Here is a 20374-nt window from a genome sequence, read left to right as displayed (position 1 = left end):
AGATTTAACTATACAGATGTATTTAAAATCGGTGGATTATTGTCCTATATTTCTTTTAAAATGTCCATCAAAAATCTTCCTCTTAGATGTTTGGCGTCAACAACAAACAGGCTACGGAGACAAAGATGTGAAGAATCCCCAAACCAAGACTCTGACATCACCATGGCGACACTGCCACCCGTGTCTGACAACCAAACCTTTCAAATGGAACACAACAGCTCGGAGATTTGTGTAGCCATGGAAGCATCAATGTGCCAACATCACCTCCACGTCCACCGATCAAACCTCAGAGAAGCTTCCAGCATGAATCAGAGGAGCAACAGGAAACCTCTGTTTACCTGGAAAGATGTGACAGTACGGAGGAGGAGGAGAGAGGGGGTGACAGAGAGGTGGAATCTAACCACTTATCAGGGGATGAAAGGAGTCAACCTGAAAAGGTGATCACAGAAACAGAGGAAGATGGAGAGGGGAGAGAAGAGAGGAGCAGCAGCAGTGACAAGAAGGAGGACGAACTGCAGGAGAAAGGTGTGCAGGAGAGCAACAAAGATGGAGACAAGAAAGACAGGATGGAAAAAGAAGGAAAGAGCAAGGACAGGTATGAAGAGGAAGGATGGAGCGATAAGGAAAAGACAGGTGAGGGAGATGCAGAGGAAGAAGCCAGCAGTGATGTGGAGAAGTCATCTGAAGACAAAGATGGAGAAATGAGAAGTAAAAATCTGGCTGAAGGACAACAGGACAGAGGGCATTCTTCATCTAACCAGCGTGGCGTAGCTCAGCGCCGCCGTGTCATTCGTCTGTACGAGTACGACGAGGAAGGCCAGCGATACAGCCACCTACCCCACCCCAGTGCCAACGAGCCAGGCACCAAACCCGTGCTCAAGCAGCGCTCGCTCTCGCCTTAATGCCATCATGGCTGCGGCCTCAGCAGGACCCCTGGACTCTTCCAGCAAAGACACAGGGCCGGAGGAGGATGAGATTCAAGTGAAGATATAAAGCACATTTATCATGTTCTCAAAAATGTAATTAAGAAGTTAAATTTCTGGCTTTCACACATTTGTCATTTGTAAGATTTAATTCATTGTTGTACAACCCCTGGCAAAAATTATGGAATCACCGGCCTCGGAGGATGTTCATTCAGTTGTTTAATTTTGTAGAAAAAAGCAGATCACAGACATGACACAAAACTAAAGTCATTTCAAATGGCAACTTTCTGGCTTTAAGAAACACTATAAGAAATCAAGAAAAAAGATTGTGGCAGTCAGTAATGGTTACTTTTTTAGACCAAGCAGAGGAAAAAAATATGGAATCACTCAATTCTGAGGAAAAAATTATGGAATCACCCTGTAAATTTTCATCCCCAAAACTAGTACCTGCATCATATCAGATCTGCTCGTTAGTCTGCATCTAAAAAGGAGTGAACACACCTTGGAGAGGTGTTGCACCAAGTGGACTGACATGAATCATGGCTCCAACACGAGATATGTCAGTTGAAACAAAAGAGAGAATTATCAAACTCTTAAAAGAGAGTAAATCATCACGCAATGTTGCAAAAGATGTTGGTTGTTCACAGTCAGCTGTGTCTAAACTCTGGACCAAATACAAACAACATGAGAAGGTTGTTAAAGGCAAACATACTGGTAGACCAAGGAAGGCATCAAAGCATCAAGACAGAAAACTTAAAGCAATATGTCTCAAAAATCGAAAATGCACAACAAAACAAATGAGGAACGAATGGGAGGAAACTGGAGTCAACGTCTGTGACCGAACTGTAAGAAACCGCCTAATGGAAATGGGATTTACATACAGAAAAGCTAAACGAAAGCCATCATTAACACCTAAACAGAAAAAAAAAACAAGGTTACAATGGGCTAAGAAAAAGCAATCGTGGACTGTGGATGACTGGATGAAAGTCATATTCAGTGATGAATCTCGAATCTGCACTGGGCAAGGTGATGATGCTGGAACTTTTGTTTGGTGCCGTTCCAATGAGATTTATAAAGATGACTGCCTGAAGAGAACATGTAAATTTCCACAGTCATTGATGATATGGGGCTGCATGTCAGGTAAAGGCACTGGGGAGATGGCTGTCATTACATCATCAATAAATGCACAAGTTTATGTTATTTTGGACAATTGAAAGGATGTTTGGGGATGATGAAATCATTTTTCAAGATGATAATGCATCTTGCCATAGAGCAAAAACTGCGAAAACATTCCTTGCAAAAAGACACGTAAGGTCAATGTCATGGCATAGGGTCAATGTCAATGAGCAGATCTGATTTGATGCAGGTGTTAGTTTTGAGGATGAAAATTTACAGGGTGATTCCATAATTTTTTCCTCAGAATTGAGTGATTCCATATTTTTTTCCTCTGCTTCGTCTAAAAAAGTAACCGTTACTGACTGCCATAAGATGTTTTTCTTGATTTCTTATAGTGTTTCTTAAAGCCAGAAAGTTGCCATTTGAAATGACTTTAGTTTTGTGTCATGTCTGTGATCTGCTTTTTTTTCTACAAAATTAAACAACTGAATGAACATCCTCCGAGGCCGGTGATTCCATAATTTTTGCCAGGGGTTGTAATAGACCACTTCCCTGCAAAGTGTAAATTTAAATGCACCCACACAGACTAAGATAGCAGCCACCACCAATGCTGCCCCCTACAGGCTTAGAACCAGATTACCTGAGTTGGCAAAGAGAATTTTGACCTTTTTTTTTTCCTGGAGGTCTAAGATTGTTTTTGGTTCAACTTTGCACTCAGGATTACACAGATTTTTCAGTATTTAGTGTGATCATTAAAACGGTCATTTATATGAACCAAATATACTGAGAAACAGCTGCAACTTGTGGCACAGATCTGCTTCCTGCTGCTGACATGTTCTCAGAGGAAGCTGCATATCATTTTGTAACATTCGTACATGCTGTCATCATGTAGACACAGAACAGTGTCAGTGAAAAATTTCTGTGAAAAGTATGAATTGAAATGTATTAGTTTTGCTTATTAACATTTTATGACGTTTTTTTTCCCACTGACATAACCACATCAGAAAATGTTGGAACAGTCTAAAATGCAAATCACACATCCTCAGTGATTCTTACGTTTACTTCTATTTCATTGCAGACCGTATGAATCCAGCATATTTCATGCTTTGTGTGGTCAGCTTCAGTTCACACATTCCACAAAGCACATTCCAAAAAAACGTTGCATCAAGGGCAACGTAGGGCTCGTAATGGGGGGGGGGGGGGGGGGGGGGGGGTGTTTCCAAACAGCTGATGTCAGCAAGCAATTGTAATCATGATTTGTTACAAGAACAGTATCCACGAAAGGTTTGAGGTGCAAAGTTGGGCAGAGGAGCTCCAGTTTGTCAACAAATATGTGACAAAATTATCGAAACATTTAAAAACGATGTTCAAAGAAACAAAGATTAGATGTGATTTGCACATTTCTCCCTCTTAAAGTGCATAATATACAACCCCTGGCAATAATTATGGAATCACCGGCCTCGGAGGATGTTCATTCAGTTGTTTAATTTTGTAGAAAAAAAACAGATCACAGACATGACACAAAACTAAAGTTATTTCAAATGGCAACTTTCTGGCTTTAAGAAACACTATAAGAAATCAAGAAAAAAAATTGTGGCAGTCAGTAACGGTTCCTTTTTTAGACCAAGCAGAGGGGAAAAAATATGGAATCACTCAATTCTGAGGAAAAAATGATGGAATCACCCTGTAAATTTTCATCCCCAAAACTAACACCTACATCAAATCCGATCTGCTTGTTAGTCTGCATCTAAAAAGGAGTGATCACACCTTGGAGAGCTGTTGCACCAAGTGGACTGACATGAATCATGGCTCCAACACGAGAGATGTCAAATGAAACAAAGGAGAGGATTATCAAACTCTTAAAAGAGGGTAAATCATCACGCAATGTTGCAAAAGATGGTGGTTGTTCACAGTCAGCTGTGTCTAAACTCTGGACCAAATACAAACAACATGGGAAGGTTGTTAAAGGCAAACATACTGGTAGACCAAGGAAGACATCAAAGCGTCAAGACAGAAAACTTAATATGTCTCAAAAATCTAAAATGCACAACAAAACAAATGAACGAATAGGAGGAAACTGGAGTCAACGTCTGTGACCGAACTGTAAGAAGCCGCCTAAAGGAAATGGGATTTACATACAGAAAAGCTAAACGAAAGCCATCATTAACACCTAAACAGAAAAAAACAAGGTTACAATTGGCTAAGGAAAAGCAATCGTGGACTGTGGATGACTGGATGAAAGTCATATTCAGTGATGAATCTCTAATCTGCATTGGGCAAGGGTGATGATACTGGAACTTTTGTTTGGTGCCGTTCCAATGAGATTTATAAAGATGACTGCCTGAAGAGAACATGTAAATTTCCACAGTCATGATGATATGGGGCTGCATGTCAGGTAAAGGCACTGGGGAGATGGCTGTCATTACATCATCAATAAATGCACAAGTTTACGTTGATATTTGGACACTTTTCTTATCCCATCAATTGAAAGGATGTTTGGGGATGATGAAATCATTTTTCAAGATGATAATGCATCTTGCCATAGAGCAAAAACTGTGAAAACATTCCTTGCAAAAAGACACATAGGGTCAATGTCATGGCCTGCAAATAGTCCGGATCTTAATCCAATTGAAAATCTTTGGTGGAAGTTGAAGAAAATGGCTATGAAATTGGGCTATTAGTAAAAACAAAAAGTAGAAAAGGGGGTGTTCACAATAATACATAGTAGTGTGGCAGTCAGTGAGTTCGTCAATTTTGTGGAACAAACAGGTGTGAATCAGGTGTCCCCTATTTAAGGATGAAGCCAGCACCTGTTGAACATGCTTTTCTCTTTGAAAGCCTGAGGAAAATGGGACGTTCAAGACATTGTTCAGAAGAACAGTGCAGTTTGATTAAAAAGTTGATTGGAGAGGGGAAAACTTATATGCAGGTGCAAATAATTATAGGCTGTTCATCTACAATAATCTCATGCTTTAAAATGGCCAAAAAAACCAGAGACATGTGGAAGAAAATGGAAATCAACCATCAAAATGGATAGAATAATAACCAGAATGGCAAAGGCTCACCCACTGATCAGCTCCAGGATGATCAAAGACAGTCTGGAGTTACCTGTAAGTGCTGTGACAGAAGACGCCTGTGTGAAGCTAATTTATTTGCAAGCCACAGTTCACAGTGAAGACAGTGAAGCATGGTGGTGCAAGCATCATGATATGGGCATGTTTCTCCTACTATGGTGTTGGGCCTATATATCGCATACCAGGTATCATGGATCAGTTTGGATGTGTCAAAATACTTGAAGAGGTCATGTTGCCTTATGCTGAAGAGGACATGCACTTGAAATAGGTGTTTCAACAAGACAATGACCCCAAGCACACTAGTAAACGAGCAAAATCTTGGTTCCAAACCAACAAAATTAATGCCTCACAGATGTGAAATCATGAAAAACTGTGGTTATACAACTAAATACTAGTTTAGTGATTCACAGGATTGCTAAAAAAAAGCAGTTTGAACATAATAGTTTTGAGTTTGTAGCATCAACAGCAGATGCTACTATTACTGTGAACACCCCCTTTTCTACTTTTTTTTTTTACTAATAGCCCAGTTTCATAGCCTTAAGAGTGTGCATATCATGAATGCTTGGTCTTGTTGGATTTGTGAGAATCTACTGGTATCTTGTTTCCCATGTAACAATAAGAAATATACTCAAAACCTGGATTAATCTTTTTAGTCACATAGCACTACTATTATTCTGAACACTACTGTAGGAAAGGAATTACTTTGGGAAACCTTTGTCAAGCACTACAATGCAGAGTTTAATTTGCAAATACTTTACTAATACTACTACTAAAACTTTACTGTGCAAATAAGAAGCCTGATGTTAACTATATCCAAAAGTGGAGTTAACTTCTCTGTGCTCAGAGGGATCTGGGTTGGACCATCACACAATGGAAACGTGTATTGTGACCAGACTCATCAGTATTCCAGATCTTTTTTGGAAGAAATGGACACCGTGACCAGACACAAAGGACCATCCAGACTGTTACCAGCAACAAGTCCAAATTCCAGGGTCTGTCATGCTATGAGGTTGTCAGTGCCCTTGGTTAAGGTAATCACTTTTATGACGGCAGCATTAATGCAGAAAACTACACTGAGATTTTAGAGCAACATATGCTGCCTTGAACATGACATCTTTCCCAGGGACATACATGCTTTTTTTTCAATAAAAATGGAAAAACCACATTCTGCACGCATTATAAAGGCACGGCACAGGCGCAGAAGAGGTTTTGTGTGCTGGCCTGCCTGCAGTACTAACCTGTCCCCAGTTGAGGATGTATGGAGAATAATGAAACGGAAAATACAACGATGATGACAACCCCGGACTGTTTCACACATTGTTATTATGGGTTTTTTCTCATACTATCTTAACTTTTCTAATTTGGGGTTATATATTGGTGTGATGATATCAATCATCATGCAATGGCATCACCTCATTTAGCAAATTGAAATAACATTGACTTGGCAGCTTCCTCTGAGAATAGCAGGAAGACATTGCTAAAGGTGGTGGACTTAACGACATTTAACGGACAGCTACAGACTAATGCTGAGCAAAGGAGCTGCCTTTCTAATGAATTTTAAAATTTTTCTTTACATTTACTGAGGTCAATATGCACGTGTGCCTCTGCAGGGAAACACTCCACACTTCCCAACATCCCTCATGACATTTTTATACTCAACAAAAATATAAACGCAACACTTTTGGTTTTGCTCCCATTTTGTATGAGATGAACTCAAAGATCTAAAACTTTTTCCACATACACAATATCACCATTTCCCTCAAATATTGTTCACAAACCAGTCTAAATCTGTGATAGTGAGCACTTCTCCTTTGCTGAGATAATCCATCCCACCTCACAGGTGTGCCATATCAAGATGCTGATTAGACACCATGATTAGTGCACAGGTGTGCCTTAGACTGCCCACAATAAAAGGCCACTCTGAAAGGTGCAGTTTTGTTTTATTGGGGGGGGGGGGGGGGGGGGGGTACCAGTCAGTATCTGGTGTGACCACCATTTGCCTCATGCACTGCAACACATCTCCTTCGCATAGAGTTGAAGAGAACACCTCTCCAACGTGCCAAACGCCAGCGAATGTGAGCATTTGCCCACACAAGTCGGTTACGACGACGAACTGGAGTCAGGACGAGACCCCCATGAGGACGACGAGCATGCAGATGAGCTTCCCTGAGACGGTTTCTGACAGTTTGTGCAGAAATTCTTTGGTTATGCAAACCAATTGTTTCAGCAGCTGTCCGAGTGGCTGGTCTCAGACGATCTTGGAGGTGAACATGCTGGATGTGGAGGTCCTGGGCTGGTGTGGTTACACGTGGTCTGCGGTTGTGAGGCTGGTTGGATGTACTGCCAAATTCTCTGAAACACCTTTGGAGACGACTTATGGTAGAGAAATGAACATTCAATACACGAGCAACAGCTCTGGTTGACATTCCTGCTGTCAGCATGCCAATTGCACGCTCCCTCAAATCTTGCGACATCTGTGGCATTGTGCTGTGTGATAAAACTGCACCTTTCAGAGTGGCCTTTTATTGTGGACAGTCTAAGGCACACCTGTGCACTAATCATGGTGTCTAATCAGCATCTTGGTATGGCACACCTGTGAGGTGGGATGGATTATCTCAGCAAAGGAGAAGTGCTCACTATCACAGATTTAGACTGGTTTGTGAACAATATTTGAGGGAAATGGTGATATTGTGTATGTGGAAAAAGTTTTAGATCTTTGAGTTCATCTCATACAAAATGGGAGCAAAACCAAAAGTGTTGCATTTATATTTTTGTTGTATATTAAGCGTTTTTGTTTGACCATTAAACTTCTTATATGTACGTAACTGTTTTCAACATTTTAGCCCAAGACAGTTATAATGATCAAACTAAATACTGGGACAAGTAGTAACCTTGAAAGTGGTTTTGAAGACACCTTATAAGGTTTCATAATGAAGCCTATTTAGTAGCCTATCATTATATTCTCTAAATGGACACCGGGTGGGACGACCACCTATGTTTTTTGGGTTACCGGCCAATATGCCACTAACTGTCATCCATTTTGTAAATTGGCAAAGGCGTAATATAGGGTCATTGACATTGTTCCCGTCTAAAAATCGCATTTGTAGATTTGTTTGTTTGGAAATAGCGGTCTTTTTTTTTTTTTAGGTCAAAAATAGCCATTTTGCGCACTTGAAGACAATTTTCTTGAAAAATGTCCAACTTTTTTTCTAATTTGTCAAGGGCATAATATGGGTCATTGACATATTTCACGGCAAAAAAAAACACCACCACCACACAAAAAAAAAACAACTTAAATTTATACATCCGTTCATTTGGAAATGGTCATTTTAATGCCAGAAACAGTCAATTTGGGTATTTGGACCAAATTTTCTCAAAATATTGGTCATCGACATTGTTCCTGTCCCAAAATTATTTGCGTAGATTTGTTTGTTTAGAAATGGTAGCCATTTTATGCAGAAAATGGCCATTTTGCCTTGGGCTTTAACTGAGCCGGTAATCCACAGGGCCCTAGGCACTCTAGTTACGTACGCTGTACATATGCACACTCCCTGATTGTATCTTCCTGTATAGCAGAGCCAGTGAGGTCTGTACAAAAATGGATTTGGTTAATAGGAACAAACTAGCAACTCCAAGCAGAACACACACTTCAAGTAAACAATGAAAAGTTTTATCTGCAGAAGCCCAAATGGGAATCACATCCACATCGGGTGAAAAGATGTTTCCACATTGTCTTAGTCCATCCAGCTGTAACTCATTGGTGACCAGATCTGTGCAGAAAAAAGTTACAATCACACATCATAACACAAAGACAACCGATTCATTTTAAACTTCAATAAAATTAATTTTAATGAAATAAATACCTGTAGCTGTGTGGTGTATTTTGAAATTCAGCTCAGTGACATTTTTAAAAGACTGACCTCTCAGTCAAATTAATGAAGGGAGAGTCTACTGAAGGAGCATCAATCTTCCCACAATGAGGGCGCGTTCATTTTTACATTTCACATCGCTCACTTAAAAGCTGGTATCGATCGTGGATCAGTCTGCGTTTCCTCCTGGATGCATTCAGATGGCTTTAAACACCAGTTTCAACATCATGTTCAATAAATAAACAGTTTGCATTCTGATTAAAAACTGAGAAGCCTCAATAGGTCATATCATCCTCGTCCCAAAAAACTCAACCAGGATCTGCAGACAATACTGCTTCAGCTGTTGGGGGAGATAAAAAAAAAAGAAGATATCAGCATATGAACAGTGCACATGGTAGCTGATTTTACTTTCCCAACCTGGCACGATATTTCACTCACAACAACCAAAACATGACAGATCATCCACTGAATGAAAAAAACTAAAAAAAAAAATAATAATTCAGAGCAGCATGCTGTTCAAAGTGCATGTACGCACACGTATACATGTACACACACACGCACACACACAGATTTGGCAAAATTCTCTCTGCAGTTTCAGAAAGTCTCTCCCTGTGTCTGTAACTTTCCCCTCACATTTGTTTTTGCTTTCCCAGTTAAAAAAAAAGAAAGTTGAATTGGAGGGATGCAAGATGGCAGCCACGAACGTGGCAGCTGTGGCACCAAGTGAAAGTAAAGGCTTGATATCAGTTTGTCCTCCCTCTGCTCCTCCACAGCAGCAGCTCATCAAAGTAAGGCAGGAAGTATTTCACAATGATGCATATTTTCCTCCCGCGCTGCTTCCAAACGGCACACTGCCATTTTTCCTCCTCTGATCGACTCTAGAGGGCATCAGAGACAAACAGCCAGTTGAGTGACTCCACACTCCACTTTGAAATGACACTCCAAAAAAACCCAGCGGCCATCACACGCACAAAGATAACCACACTTCCTCCATTTCTTCTTCTGCTGAAAGGGCTCCTCAGTATAACCCTGACACATCGTCAGCAGCCTTCCAGCTCTTCCTCACACACATCCTTTAGTTCCACTCCTCTTACATGTGGTTAAAGCGTCAGTGTTGAGCAATGCAGCAAACAGAGCAGCAAAGCACTTCCTCCTCTGCTGTCTAGGCCATGTAGATAAAGGTGTTAATGTCGGTTTCATCCCTCTTGATGTATTTGTGCTCGATGAGCCACTCGATCTGCTCCTTGATCATCTTCTTCTGAGGCAGGAACATGTTCTTCAGGATCTCAACAAGTTCTGTCTGCAGCTGGGCATTGCTGATCCTCTTCCTCATCTTCATGATCTGGATGATAGCCTCCTGGAAATGGGAAAAGCAGAAGTTAAGTTATCTCTTTACAGGATCGATCAAAAACATGTTTATTTAGGGTCTGCTCTGTTATTTCTACCTGGTTGTTTTATGTAAGATTCTGCCCCTTACCAAAAACCAAACCATTGCATTCCTCATTTTGAGTTTATTCAAGGTCATGTTAGAAACCAGGCCTGGGACCCTCACAGACAGTGTCCATCGTGTGAAAGGCCCCTAAAATGAGTCATACAACACTTTTTGTACCTTGTGGGTGTTAACATGGGTGTGGTTTAGTCTCACATTTCTAATGTTACTGGCTCTCACCAACAGGGGAAGATCTCCCTGTGTCTGAAACTTAGACACATGATAAAGTAAAACTTAACTTATATTTCTCAGAACTTCCAAATAAATAACACAAATACTTGATAGCTAACATAAAACAAAGAATTAGCACAGATATTATCTAACCGCTCCTTGCTCTGCCTCTGACCAAGGCAGCATCTACGTCTGGAGTTGGTCCCAAGGTGCTGGACTGTGGCTGCCCACTGCCCACTGGCGTGACCTAGCCAGTCTCCAGACCTCAACCCCATAGAAAATTTGTTGAGGAAGTTGAAAGTCCATGTTGCCCAGCGACAGCACCAAAACATCACTGCTCTAGAGGAGATCTGCATGGAGGAATGGGCCAAAATACCAGCTACAGTGTCTGCAAACCTGGTGAAGACTTAAAGGAAACGTTTGACCTCTGTCATTACCAACAAAGATTATGTTACAAAGTATTGAGCTGAACTTTTGTTATTGACCAAATACTTATTTTCCATCATAATTTACAAATAAATTCTTTAAAAATTATACAATGCGATTTCCTGGATTTTTTTTTTTTCTCATTTTGTCTCTCATAGTTGAAGTGGACCTATGATGAAAATTACAGACCTCTCTCATTTTTCTAAGTAGGAGAACTTGCACAATCAGGGACTGACTAAATACTTTTTGCGCCACTGTATGTGCAATGACAATAATGTTTCTATTCTATTCCATCAGTCAGGTCCATAAGTATTTGCAGTGTGACAATTCTTGCAAATTTGCCTTTGTCCACCATCACAATTGACAAAATTTCAGTTTTAATTCCAGGGGTTTAACAAAAATATCATATTCACCATTTTGAAATTAAAGCCATGTTTATTATACACAGTCCCTCCATTTATACAGTAAGTGGACAAGCTGTGTACACTATAAGGATGATTTATCTCAGCCACATGGTTTGTACAAGCCAACGCATTCTGAGTGCCTGTCCCAAGCCTGAGTAAATGAGAAGGATTATGTCAGTAAAGGCATCCAGTAGAGGTACTGACTGGCTGGTCAGATGAGTAAAAGAAGTGGCATCCATCAAAAATAAATGGTGTGTATATGAAGCATTAGAAATTTGGTGTTTGCGTTAATAAAAAACAACATAACAGTGTGTGTGTGTGTGGGGGGGGGGGGGGGGGGTCTTCAATATGACTAGTACCTAGGGCCCAGAATTTGGTGCTACACCCCTGCTCACAGTGGACATGCACCGAAGATGAAATTTCAGACCCCTCCATGATTTCTAAGTGTGAGAACTTGCAAAATCGCAGGGTGTTCAAATACTTATAACCCTCACTGTGTGTGTGTGTGTGTGGTATATATATATATATATATATATATATATACACACTCAACAAAAATATAAACGCAACACTTTTGGTTTTGCTCCCATTTTGTATTTTATTGTGGGCAGTCTAAGGCACACCTGTGCACTAATCATGGTGTCTAATCAGCATCTTGATATGGCACACCTGTGAGGTGGGATGGATTATCTCAGCAAAGGAGAAGTGCTCACTATCACAGATTTAGACTGGTTTGTGAACAATATTAGAGGGAAATGGTGATATTGTGTATGTGGAAAAAGTTTTAGATCTTTGAGTTCATCTCATACAAAATGGGAGCAAAACCAAAAGTGTTGCGTTTATATTTTTGAGTGTGTATATATATATATATATATATATATGTGTGTGTGTGTGTGTGTGGAAGTACTTTAAGATGTTGTGAACTCCATCATTTGTGTAAAAGTGGATCTTTTGATCCTTTCTCTGTTTTATTCCATATTTTCCCTGTAGAGGGCTTTATGTGTCAGTGTGGTTTACCCCAACATTTTACACATTTATTCGTTTGTCTGTTCTTATGTAATTATGTTAAAAAATGATTATGGATAGATACTACTAGATATTTGAATGCCTAATGGGTCCCTACTTTTTTTTTTTGTACTGCTTTTAAAATCTAAGACATTTTACTGTAAGCTACAGTGATACAATTGCAGATGACTAAATGAGAAGTATGTGATATATATTCTTGGACTGTATGGACCTGGAAAAGTATAATAAAATAAAAAACAATTAAAAAAAAAAGATGTTGTGAACTATACTATTTATTGCTGTGTACTGTATGTATTGCAATCATTCAGTTGTAAAATGTATTTAAATACTGATAATGTAATTTTAATGGGTGACTATTACTGCGTTGTGTACTTCACTTGTCATAAAGAATTATTTTAGTGCTTGTGGAACATGCGGGGTTCACAGATGTGGCACAGCGCCAACCAATCGCATGCCATGAGCAATGACTTCATTCTCTTGGTAGGCTGGTGGGTGCGACAGGCACACCGGGACAAACAACAGAAGTGAATCTGATCCACACAAATCCAACCAGCTAAGGATGAATGAGTGAGTACCAGCAACTGAAAGGCCACAAAGTGTACCTGAGTTCTGAGTATTCTGAGCTGAACAATGCCTTCATTTTCCTCTTCTCTCATTCGCTCTGTGGTCAGCTGCAGGCGACCAATCAGATTGATCTTTCCTCGCTTTTGGACCTTGGAGTTTTTACTGAAAAAACCCCCAAAACAAAACAAAAACAAAGAATCAATGTGCACTGGAATATGTGGCAGGTCTTTGAGGTATGTAAAAAGAATAGTGAAATATGAGCAAGACAGGATACATTTTTGAATTTTTACTGACACCTGAACATACATGAGTGAGAAATCCTGGTTGACACAGAAAAGTGTGCTGTCGGTGAAGTCTTTGGGTGAGCTAACTGGAGGATCGTAGGACAACACCTGTCTCTTCAGTTTGGGGAAAGCCACCAGAGACTGCAAAGAGAGGAAAGAGGGATTAGTATGTTAAGTGACTGAGCCTAATATAGGTCTCTGAAATCAACTGTGTGTCTCTCTGTGTGCTTTGAGTCAGAACGTGGATGCTTAATGCCAATCTTAAAAAGAGAAGATCCTGAGTGCTCAGTAATGAACATTCCCTGACCGAAAAGGACTTGTCAAGGATTTTCATACAGTGTAAATACTCTTAAAAAGATTCTAAGAAGCTTCTGGCCGCTAACAATTAAGCGGCAGACAGAACTCTGACTCTGCTGTACAATCTCATTAGGTCAGCTACTTTGAGCAGATCCAGTGCCGGTGGTCTCGTGGTGGATTCTCCAGGCAGCTGCAGAATGTCAAACAGTAGTGGCACAGCAGAGGTGATGAAACAGCTGAGGGTGGGGAAAGTGCCAACGGTTTGTGGTACTGCAGCAGAACATCTTCAGGGCAGGTGGAGATGCCACTCTCTTGGCATTGCAAACAATCCGTTTCAGTCTGGGTGATAGGTATCATCCTACTGATTGGACAAGGACTTGTTGTCGCCTCTGGAAGGAAGCAATAATCACCTGGTTACAACCATTAGGGCTTTACATTGCATCACAGAGGGATGACTACTTTTTGGAAGAGGGGTTTCACTGGTGGTTGCCATCGAGAACCCAAGGCAGGTGCCACAGTGTAGTGAATGCGGCACCAGCACACGCTCCCAGACATGACCTTGAAAACTAGCTCATGAGTGGTAGGGATGGAGAAACTTCATAGCTGCCCTGTGCACCACCAAGTACGATAAGCTGTAAGTAATAATTTTCACAACAGAAGCCTGCATAAGGAATGTAAATTAATCTTTAAGATTAACCACTTATTTAACTGTCTGTGCATCACCAATAACTACATCTGTGAACTAAACCAATGTGAAACATTTTGTTCTGACCACACAATGTATGCGTTTACTTGTTCTGACCCAGAGTGTGCGGCGTAGCTCTGCGTCGGGTAGCTCTGTGGCCAGTTTGAGGTTCTCAAAGCTGATCCTCTCTCTGGGTCTCTGGTTCCAGGCGAACAACACAGCCAGCTGGAATGTTGTCACCTCCAAGTCATATTGACCAACCTCATTTTTAAATGTGATCTGGAAATAGATGAGGTGAGAAAGAGACACAAATAAGTGATCAGACAAGAATAGAAAACTGTGGAGGGAAAAGTGAGTTAAGAAGGAAGCAAAGGTGAGGGAGAAAAAGAAAGATGAGGGAGTTGACGTTTATGAACTACAAAGATTGTTGGACTGGAGGAGTTTCAAATTATGTGAGGCATTAATTTTGTTGGTTTGGAACCAAGATTTTGCTAATTTACTAGTGTGCTTGGGGTCATTGTCTTGTTGAAACACCCATTTCAAGGGCATGTCCTCTTCAGCATAAGGCAACATGACCTCTTCAAGTATTTTGACATATCCAAACTGATCCATGATACCTGGTATGCGATATATAGGCCCAACACCATAGTAGGAGAAACATGCCCATATCATGATGCTTGCACCACCATGCTTCACTGTCTTCACTGTGAACTGTGGCTTGAATTCAGAGTTTGGGGGTCGTCTCACAAACTGTCTGTGGCCCTTGGACCCAAAAAGAACAATTTTACTCTCATCAGTCCACAAAATATTCCTCCATTTCTCTTTAGGCCAGTTGATGTGTTCTTTGGCAAATTGTAACCTCTTCTGCACGTCTTTTATTTAACAGAGGGACTTTGCAGGGGATTCTTGCAAATAATTTAGCGTCACACAGGCGTCTTCTAACTGTCACAGCACTTACAGGTAACTCCAGACTGTCTCTGATCATCCTGGAGCTGATCAATGGGTGAGCCTTTGCCATTCTGGTTATTCTTCTATCCATTTTGATGGTTGTTTTCCGTTTTCTTCCACGCATCTCTGTTTTTTTTGTCCATTTTAAAGCATTGGAGATCATTGTAGATGAACAGCCTATAATTTTTTGCACCTGCGTATAAGTTTTCCCCTCTCCAATCAACTTTTTAATCAAACTACGCTGTTCTTCTGAACAATGTCTTGAACGTCCCATTTTCCTCAGGCTTTCAAAGAGAAAAGCATGTTGTGTGGGCTGCTGAAGAGGAGGTACTGCTGGCCCACCACCACAAGATGGCGCCCTGCTTGAAGTGCGGGCTTCAAGCACGAGAGGGCGTCTGAGCAACCAGGAGTGACAGCTGTCACTCATCATCCGTACCAGCTGTCACTCATCCAATACTCATCACCACCACCATAAAGGCCGGACTGCAACTCCACCTCCCCGCCGAGAAATCAGCTACCATTCAGGTAATTTCTCTGCTGACTAACACGTTGAGTAATAATCTGAACTTCTGTTGCAGCCGTTTTCCTGGTGTTTTCCTTGTCTGTGGGATTGGCGTTTGGTGTGACAGCGACGGCTTCGCCTCACACTCCAAACCAGATAAGTGGTTAACCAGGAGCTGCACGAGTGTGTGATTGGAGGTGGAGGTTCTCCCTCCTTTACTAAACACTGACTGTGGGATTACTGAGTGTGCGAACTCACACTCATCAGGACTGTCTCTGTTCTCTGCCAGCAGTACCGGGTCTGACTGCTGAAGACAGCTGCCACCTGGGGCGCAGGGCTTGGCGGCTCCGGTGTTCTTCAGCTCCGTTGGTGGTGGAAGCTGTGTGGGGATCCGGCTCTTCTCTCGCCAGGCGTCTTCTATCGTCGAGCCTGCCCACACGTCACCTGGTGTATGATTGACAGTCCACCATATTGTTATTGTCTGTACGTCGTTGTGCGATTCACAACATTAAATTGTTACTTTTGGCTTATCCATTGTCCGTTCATTAACGCCCCCTGTTGTGGGTCCGTGTCACGTCACTTTCACAACAAAGCATGTTCAACAGGTGCTGGCTTCATCCTTAAATAGGGGTCACCTGATTCACACCTGTTTGTTCCACAAAATTGATGAACTCACTGACTGAATGCCACACTACTATTATTGTGAACACCGCCTTTTCTACTTTTTTTTACTAATAGCCCAATTTCATAGCCTTAAGAGTGTGCACATCATGAATGCTTGGTCTTGTTGGATTTGTGAGAATCTACTGGTACCTTGTTTCCCATGTAACAATAAGAAATATACTCAAAACCTGGATTAATCTTTTTAGTCACATAGCGCTACTATTATTTTGAACACTACTGTATGTATTGTATACTTGCTTTCCAAATATGACAGCAGCGTCACACCATCTACTCCATATGAGTTTCCGATGACATAAAAAAAATAAACATTTGCAGCTGCTGATAATATGCCTCTAACCAAGAATGTGTCTTTACATCATTACAGGGTTCAACATTAACATTTTTAACAACCTGCTGCTGCGTATTTCCAGTCAGACCTCTTTCCCAGATGGACTGCCTCCTCAGCGACCTGACTGAACAGCACTCTTGTTGTAATCATTTCTTTTATTTCTGTTACCTGTGTAACACTTCTGTTAGTTTTTAAGTGCAACATGAGTAAATTAAGTACTTTTATTTATTTTTTAGTGGTGTCTTGTGGCATTTTGGAAATGTGAAAATCTGCTTCTTCCTTAAAACGGCATATGTACTTGTACGCAATTTTTGGGGTGCCCTGTCACAGGGTGCGCTTGATTTTTTTCCATAGCCAGATCACTGGCCGTGGGGAATGAGCAGCTATTACTGATGCCGGCACTGGGACAAATATAAACAATGCGCATGTTTACATAATCATAATAATCAGATAACGCATTAATCAGATAACTGTAATAATCTCATCTTTCACTTTTACATGCACTTCAGTAATCCGATAATCAGAAAAATCTGGTTTACATTATATCAGTTCATAAGTTGGATTTCTTTCGAAGTGGAGAAAATGACCGGTCTTGAAAAAAACATTGACTTTATAGGGAAAAGACACTGAATACAAAATTTAAAATACAAAATTTTGATAATAGAACATAATTTATTATACATTTATCTACTCTGTATCAGTGAACCTGAGTTGTGTCTGAAGCATGATCCAATGGGTGGATTTTACAGACACATGCCATTTTGATATTTCACACAAATATTTACTAATTCATCATTGATCAATAATCATTGGATTACTGTGAATAAATCTTTTCACCTTATATCATTAACACATAAATACTTGTCAGTCATATAACAATTGAGAAATCAAATAGCTACCAAGTTAACCAAGAATACACACTCATGTGCCAAACATCCCCCCTGTAATGTGCATCATGCCATTCCACTGACTTAGCGTTGGCTTGATCAAACTGACAGACAAATTAGGAGATATTCACTGAAGCACGTCTTTGCTCTTCTGATACTGTACAAGTCATGCTACCACAATTCTGCTTTCAAAATTTCAAGCTGAAAGGTTTATTAGACCAAATACTGATGTGTTTCTTCTAGTTGAATAGTTAAGATAGAGATATGAAAAACACTCAGCTGTTACTGCAATCTACCCCCCCCCCCCCCACACACACAAAAAAAAACAACAAAACCCTACATCTGTTGACAAATTAGAAAGTAAAACAATCAATACCAAGGAGAACCGACACAACATTAGGCAGGTGGTCACACTACTCCAGGACAAGGTGAAAAGCTTGAATATCTGTGAGGGACTTGGAGTCGAGCTGCCGCTTTTTCACACTGAGCCAGTTGAGACAGTTTGTGCATCTGCTGAGAATGCCCTATGGTTGCCTCTCTAGGGAGGTCTTTCAAGCACATTCAGACGGGAAGAGGCCTTGGAGATGACCAAGGACATGCTAAAGGGATTATATCTCCTATTTGGGTTGGGAATGCCTCAGGATGCCACAGGATGAGTTAAGGGACTTGGCCAAGGATAGGGAAGATTGGGATGAGCTGCCACTGTGACCCAGACAAGCAGCAGAAAATGAATGACTGAATGGTCACAATGTTATAGTTTGTCAGTGTATATTGTTGAGGGGAGAGTTGAAGTTGGTATCAATTGGTCCCAACAGATGCAAATACCTTTAAAATGTATTTTAAACTCTTCAGAAACATAACATCCATTCCAGATCTGTAACACCACATTATTGTGCATCAGTTTTAAGAATAGGCACCCTTTCAGGCAGTGTAACTTGCCTCACACCCGATGACTGCTGAGATAGGTTCCAGCCCATTGACCCCTGACTGGAGTAAGTTGGTATAGAAAATGAATGGATGTTGCGAAGATAAACATTTCCATGGCAACTGCTATATTTGTGATTACTGAATAATCACTGGCAACATGGTGGTTCAGTGGTTAGCAGTGTTGTCTCAGAACGAGAAAGTTCCGGTGTTACTGACCGAACGGTCCGCCCTAAAAACTGGTCCGCCCTGCCTTCACTGCGCATGCATCATTTGGGACGACAGCAGCATGTCTGAGTCTGACTCTCCACACCCAAAGCCATCAAAGGGAATAATGTGATTATTAACCATCAGATGACAAAGTAAAACCTCATGACAAAGTAAAACCTCACCACAGCAGCACGTCAGATGTCTGCCGTGCTGCAGTGGCGCTCTGATTGCTTCCTCCATCTTTTATTATGAAATAATGCTTAATTTATGTGGAAATGACTGTTGTACAAAAGCTTCAGATTCTGTCGCTGAGATAGATGATGACTGGAGTGCAGCTTTAAGCAGACCCGTACCTGGAATAAGCAACTTTAGAAAATGGATGGATAGATGAATAATTATTTAATGTGCAACTTTAACTCGTAGAAACAAGTCATTATTGTTTGTCCACATCAAAATAATCGATTTTTAAGAAAAACAAGTATTTCCCTTATATAGAGCATATATTTTCAAACATAAACAAGATAAATACCATATATTCCAGAGTACAGGCCATTGTTTTTTACTAGTTTGGAAGGCCCTGCAATGTATACTCCGGTGCGACTTATATATCAAAAATTCACAAGTTTGTTATTAATAACAGTAATTATTATGACTATTTATATAGAACTTTCTCAAGAATCAAAGCACTACACAAAATAAATGGCAATAATAAAAGAATAAATGCCAGAAATAAAAAATACTCAACAATGCATAAAAATCCCAAATTAAAGACCTCATAATACAGAAAAAGTGCTACTTATAGTCCAGTGTGTCTTATATATGGCATTTCTTATTCAAGAGGCATTTTTTGACAGGTGCGACTTGTACTCCAGAAAATACAGTAGCTTTGGTCAATGGCCTATAATCCCTGTGTAACTGCATAGGGAACAGTGGAAGGATACTACTTATTTTGTTGACCTGCGAGAAATGTGACGGTTTGTTTTCCAAGTCACACCCAAAGTTTACATCAGGTTTTATGAATACCAGTACATTTGTTTTTGACCAATTCTGCTTGAAGGTATTTAAAGAAGAATGAAATAAAAATGTATCAAGATCATTTTCAAAAGCTGAGGGCAAATCCCTGTTTCCTCATTCCAGTGAATGGTAAATACTCTATGAAATCATGTGTCTAAACCTCACTCACAATGCCATTGGACATGAGGTGATGCCAGTGGAGTTTGCGGCCGCTGTGATTTCTCTTGTAGAAATCTTCCACCTCAGGAATAAGGTCCTCCAACTCTGTAGGCAGTGAGACAAATACCTTTTCGCTGCTCCTTGACCATGCACCAGCATTCAGGATCTTAATGTTCACACTGTCCGCTGCAGGGAGGAAGGCAGAACAAAATTTATGTTTGAAATAGTACAGCAATTATTATTTTAAATTATTTTTAAATTATTTTTTATGGGAGGAACTTTCTAGCCTTTATTGTAGAGATAGTCTGAGAGAGTCATATTAGAGATAGACTAATGGGGAGAGATGTAAAGCAAAGGTCATTCAGGCCACAATAATTACAGACAGACAAA

General features: G+C 40.5%; 1 protein-coding gene across 1 annotated transcript in view; it reads right to left on the bottom strand.

Moving 5' to 3' along the window:
- Positions 1 to 9119: 9119 nt before the first annotated feature.
- LOC117508691 (cullin-5) overlaps positions 9120 to 20374 on the bottom strand; it is a 54320-nt gene continuing 43065 nt past the window's right edge. The window contains exons 15-19 of the mRNA XM_034168504.1: positions 19995 to 20170; positions 14446 to 14607; positions 13369 to 13487; positions 13101 to 13224; positions 9120 to 10339 (exon numbers count right to left, since the gene is read on the bottom strand). Coding sequence (XP_034024395.1) covers positions 10145 to 10339; positions 13101 to 13224; positions 13369 to 13487; positions 14446 to 14607; positions 19995 to 20170 — 776 coding nt within the window. The 3' untranslated portion in view covers positions 9120 to 10144. The remainder of the gene's footprint in view (positions 10340 to 13100; positions 13225 to 13368; positions 13488 to 14445; positions 14608 to 19994; positions 20171 to 20374) is intronic.

The sequence above is a fragment of the Thalassophryne amazonica genome, chromosome 4 (genome assembly GCF_902500255.1).
Source record: "Thalassophryne amazonica chromosome 4, fThaAma1.1, whole genome shotgun sequence".
Taxonomy (NCBI): domain Eukaryota; kingdom Metazoa; phylum Chordata; class Actinopteri; order Batrachoidiformes; family Batrachoididae; genus Thalassophryne; species Thalassophryne amazonica.
This window is presented reverse-complemented; position numbering and strand designations above follow the sequence as displayed.